The following is a 6,000-nucleotide window of genomic DNA, read 5'->3' on the forward strand; positions in this document are numbered from 1 at the left end:
ATAGTCTTATCTCACGGCGTATAGTCAGCGTCGAAAATATCTTTACAAACGCTTTCAACAAGTAAAAGATAACAATGTTTTCCAAACTTGTATAAAAGATTATTATTTTACTATTTTATCTACAAATAACTTCCCATTTTAAATTTACACAGAAACTCAAAACAAAACTAAGTAAAGAAATTTATACGTACATTAATTATTATGAACTCTTAATGTATTTATTTAAGTCCAATCACAGCTTGTATTAAAACCGGATATACTTTTTAAATTACGAATGTTGATGCGAGCTCTTCAAATTCCTAACCCTGCCATTTACCGAATCGATTGACCAATTAAATCAAGTAACACATTCCCATCAAATAACTTCAAGAGAAACACGAGTAAGTCATGAACGATACGTTTACGCAGCGGTGAAAGGTTAAATGCGCGTCGATCCTTACGTAATAATCCGCACGTAGACGAATTTGTCGTTGACGACAGATTAGACAAAAAAATAGCGGGTCTACTTAATATCTGATGTCCGAAAATCCAGCGCGATTTCTTAGACATTTTTCTGCCTCGCGCAACCACTTTGTGGAACAAGATTTCGCCGGCGGTTTTTCCGAACCGATACGACATGGGTACCTTCAAGAAAAGAGCGTACTCCTTCCTTAAAGGCCGGCAACGCACCTGCAAGCCTCCTGGTATTGCAGATGTCCATGGGCGGTGGTAGGTGAGCCTCCTGCTCGTTTGCTACCTATGTCATAAAAAAATCTATTGTAAGTAAGATCAAGCTAAATAATATTGTCGTGATGTCAATAAAGAATATGCATGTTTTGAGAATGAGAGCCGCATCGGTTCCTAGTAATATATAAAACAATTGTAATGAATATTACTAAAATGAATGCATTTATGTATATAAATAAAATTAATAAAATGTTTCTACCGACATTACACGACCTTAAAGGGTTGTTGGTAAGTTAAGTTAAAGGTAACTTTGTATAAGTATTTCTTACATAGTACAAATCTTACATTGGTTAAATAGATAGTGAAAGTTTTTATGGAGGTTCGTAATATTTGAAAGTTAGAAATATAGAAATGATATTATTAAAAAAAAGATAATAAAATCTTACACGATAAAAGTTGACACTAGTTATAGCAAAACAAGTATCATAATCCTGAAATTTCGAGAATGGCGGGCAGTCGAAATACAAATTAAATTAATAAAAAAATCTTTGACGATTTTTAGGACTTTTGGACTAGGTTAGTAGAAGCTGGTGTTATGCTTAGCATAATTTGCAGGCTAGGTTAGTAGAAGTTAGTGTTATACATAGCATATTTTAAGGAAATGAGCCAAACGTCCACTAAATTTGAGAATTGAGTCACCCGTCAAACCTTATCACGACGGTACTAAGTATAGCTATAGTTTTTTTTATGTTATTTATCTATTAAATATACTTTAAGTCACTATAATTATAATATAAAGAAAACTATTGATACAATTACTAAATGTTGATTTATAACTATAAAATAATTTGAATAGGACTTTGGCTTCTATGAGATCTCAAAACTTTGTACGATAGAAAGACTGCATTGAGAGACTTAGCATTTTTTTACATTTAATGTTTTTGGTGGGATTAAAAGTATACCATAACAACAAGATTAAATACCAAATAAAATAAGATACATAACAAATAATTAACGTAACAATTAGTTGTATGTGTTTTTTTTATATGACTATTCATCAGCCTGCTTTGAACAACATCGTTTAGCATGTATGTGTTCCATGAAATGTATTGATTATTTTATTATATATTTCAAAGATATTCATCAAGTCGAATATAAAACAAGTGATACCCAGTACATACTCAAATGGGCTGGCGAAAATCCCTACCGCTGAGTAAATTTATTTGATCAAGTTAATGTATAATATAAAAAGTTCAAGCAAGTGAACCTAATATGTTTAATACATTAAAGATTCTCTTTCTAATTTATTCGTAAATGAGTTTCGTAAGTAATTAGTTATTTATACATTCACGGTTCGTACATTACTTGTAGGGAGACATTTGCATACCTATATACGGTTAATAGGAAAAAGCGTACCGAGGCAATGTCGTCATTAAGAAAGTAGATTAATTGTCTTTTTTTAAACTAATTAAACATTAAATTTTACTCTAAAAGAGGTTCTACTGCAAAAGGGTGCTTGCAGACTTATTTTATTAGAAAAAACAAATTCAAAATTACAAATGCTAGATAGTATTAATGTTAATATATAGTGTTACGCACTTTAACAACTACTAACAAAGTAACACACTATACTAACTACTAATGCTCGAATGTTCTGAAAAAAAAATACAGACTTTTTTATTTTATTTGTTTATTCAAATATTCAATTAGAAAATTGTTTGTTTTTTATATAAAGTAAAATAACAGTGGGAGGCCGCCTCTTCACGCTGTTCCAATGTAGTTTTTTGGATTTTGAAATTTCACCGCCGAGCACGAGATGAATTATATAAATTAAGCACATGAAAATTCAGTGGTGCTTGCCTGTGTTTAAGCCCGCGGTCTTTGTTTAAGGTGTACGCGTTCTAATCACTGCACCATCTCGGCATGTCATTATAAAAAAAAAAAGTATTTTTTTTATCGACGGTAAAATGTGACTTCTGAGTCTCTTGCCAGTTCTTCTCGAAATAATTTAAATATCGAACAGATGGTAGCCACATTAAAATAGACATTAAATTCAAAGGACTTGAACCTTCTTGAATTAAGTACATTTTGATTTTATTTATCTCCAGCTAAGTAAGCCAGACTATGTTGAGAATGGCCGCCTTAACTAAAACCAGTCTAGAATATATTTGTGGTAGGTCGTATAGTTTCAATACAAAGATCAAAGGAACCTATATCATATATATATTTTAAACACGAAATTTATTACAACATAGTATAAATATCTGACCTAAATAGTATATTCTAGCTTTTAAACGTTTCTCGATTTGTAAGTCGACAGGCAGTATTTATGAATGTGTATTAAATGAATTTAAATCTAGACTTAGATGTAGGCAACTGCCTTGATCTAGATGTAAGCTACGCCAGTAAAGAGCCTGTCACTTGAAGTATTGACCACAGTACTCCTAGATAGGATCAATTATATTTAGTTAAGAATATTTTTTTATAATTTTACTGGATTACTTTTGGTGCTTATAAATGGATACAAATAACATTAAAATCAATCAAAATATTAAATTAAATGTCTCTGTAATTCCAGGCGTTTTTTCATTCCCTCATCATAACGTGCAGAGAAAATAGCTTAAGAAATGATATTAGTGATAAATTATCATTCAATACTATGAGTACCAGAAATTTTGGATCTGAGTAAAGTCGAAAATTCAATTTTCAATTTATTTATCACTCTATACACTCAATTATTTAATATAACAGTGATGCTTACCATGTCCTATCGCACTGATTAGGTTTTATCAGAGTGAAAATGTTGAAAAAAGAGTAACTACAGAGTTTCTTACCGGTTCATCTCGGTAGAATCTACTTTCCGAACCGGTAGTACTAAGTCTACTTGAATAGTTTATTTTGATTTTAATCAACTCTTATGATCATATCTTACACTCCTCGGAAATGGCGCAAAGACGATGGTTTCCCGATCTGGATCTCACAAACAACGTAGGTAAAGATGACCACTAATAATATCAGGATGTTTTCTATCTCCCCTTTATTATTAATACATTTTATGTTTGTTTTTAATAATTAAAAATAAAGACAAAATTATTAACTCTGTGACAAAATTTAAGTTAGAAAAACTCGTATATGGTCTAGCATAAGTTAGCACACCGGTCGTACTCTAAGACCATATAAAAACAGAACTGATCTGATATACAGATAATTAATATTTCATAATTATTAATACAAAAAGGTTTTATTTATTAAGATAAATAATACCTTTTTGTATGATAGAACTTTTAAATCACAGACAATAATTAATATCGTAAAAACGAAATACCATCAGCAAATATCAATTAATTTTATTTTGTTTTAGTGCAATGCACTACAACCATTTTAAATAGCTTCTAGATTCTTATATGGAGTTCAAGAAAATGTATCGTTAGTGTGTATTATCGTATTAGTATATAGTATTATTTTGTTTGAAGAAAGTATTATTACGATTATTAATCTATTTTTAAAATCCATAAATTATATGGACATATTAAAACACTAGTATCTGACTCGCCTCTTCTCCTTAATGTGAGGAGTTAGGCAGATGTTAGGTACACTATGTTCCATTCTGATTAACACGTGAAAAGCGAAACAAGCAAACATACATTGACATATATAATACTAGTTAATTTTTTTCTGAGAATGCTGATATTATTTTTTGTTTCAGATGGGATCCAAAACGTCGTATCACGCCCACGGAAGCAACGCGCCACGAATTCGTAACCGGCTGCCCTCTCGGATCAACACCATCTGGACAGCTGGCGTTACCTCGTCTGCCTCCCCCTAGACCTGCGAGGACAGCTCTCTTACACTCCCAATCAGCTGGCGACGTGGCCGCCATGTTGGGACGAGCGTGACCTAAGGACAGATGAGACAGAGTCGGTTCCGGAGGCCTATAGCCTTTGGTTTCTCGTCTATTGCTTTGTAGTTCAATTTGTTTCAGCATACAATAGTCAAGTTTATTATCATGTTAAGTGGTGAACTTATTAATTTTTAATTACTCTTCGCTTTCATACGGATAGGTTTATGTTTTGACGAGAAATTTATCGGAATAATTGGATCTGAAAAATAATACCACTGATGGTAATACGAAATAATCTTTACTTTTTATCATTAAAATTTGAAGTTTTTGCAAATAAAATTCAGTTTGTCTAATAATGTGACAATGTGATACAAAAATAACGAACAAAAATCTCAAAATTATAGTTAGACAGTTCGATATTTCGTAATATTTGAGCTGATAAAGTTACTTCCAACACGACTTTATATCTTGAAGATATTTCTAATCAAACTAATAGATCTCATATGTAATGTAATTCTAAAAGTTGCTCAAGATAGATAAAAAAAGGATGAAGAATAGAGGCGATCGTTGCAAAGATATTTTGCGTTTCGATTCTTCTACGAAGTATTGAGTAAGCGTATTAATGCTTTCTCTTCCTATATTTATCTGATATTATGTTCTGCAACTTTGTATAGGTCATCAGTTCTGCGCTACTTATTACCATCTCATCGTACTGACTACCTACATTACGCAATATTTTAGTCTACTAGACCACTTTTGTAATTCACTATCGACCTAAATGCGGTTAGCGCGATTATCGGAATTACCGCTAATTTAGACATTAAGTGCTTTTCGTTTTGTGATTTGCAGATGTAATATGAGTGCCAAAACTTGCCTTTCGAACTATTTGTTAGGTATATTACGAGACAAGTTAGATGTAGCATCGGCAAATACAATAAAACCGATTACAGCCGATTTATACAACCAACAGAAATTGCTCCCCATCGCGTCAGTTCAACCCGAGAAAGCAAGTGCATGTCCATTGACGAATATATTAGGTCATATGATATTACAAGTTATTGCGTTTGTGTAAAGATCATATTCACATAAGAAATAAATATTAATAATTTGGGATAGCATACTTAATTCAGACGTGTGTACAAATTTTACCGATGCTACATCTAAGTTGTGTCGTACTATACTGCTTTAAAATTTTATCAATTACTACTAGTCAATGTTTTGCTCGTTAGTAATTTTTGTTTTTACGTATACAAGTAAAAATGAAGCTTTATATGAAACGTCGTATCCATTTAATATCAATTTATTAAAGAATCATATTAGATAAAAGAAAATGACTGATTTATAGTACAATGAGGTATACGTCTGTTCGTCATATCACAATAAGGTCAGGTCAGGTCAGGTCATGTTGCTATATCATTGACTCCTTAATATAATTTGAGAAAAAAAGGATTTCTGGAACCTGTCGTAATTAATTCGTAAATACGTAAAGGTTA

The 6,000-nt window shown here is 31.6% G+C and overlaps 1 protein-coding gene across 2 annotated transcripts in view; it reads left to right on the plus strand.

Moving 5' to 3' along the window:
- The window catches only part of LOC124531440 (dual specificity tyrosine-phosphorylation-regulated kinase 2), a 59,924-nt gene extending 54,386 nt beyond the window's left edge, over positions 1-5,538 (plus strand). For both annotated transcript variants that reach the window (XM_047106025.1, XM_047106024.1), the window contains exon 9: positions 4,373-5,538. In XM_047106025.1, coding sequence (XP_046961981.1) covers positions 4,373-4,562 — 190 coding nt within the window. In that variant the 3' untranslated portion in view covers positions 4,563-5,538. The remainder of the gene's footprint in view (positions 1-4,372) is intronic.
- The last annotated feature ends 462 nt before the right edge of the window (positions 5,539-6,000 follow it).

The sequence above is a fragment of the Vanessa cardui genome, chromosome 7, assembly GCF_905220365.1.
Source record: "Vanessa cardui chromosome 7, ilVanCard2.1, whole genome shotgun sequence".
In the NCBI taxonomy this organism is placed as follows: domain Eukaryota; kingdom Metazoa; phylum Arthropoda; class Insecta; order Lepidoptera; family Nymphalidae; genus Vanessa; species Vanessa cardui.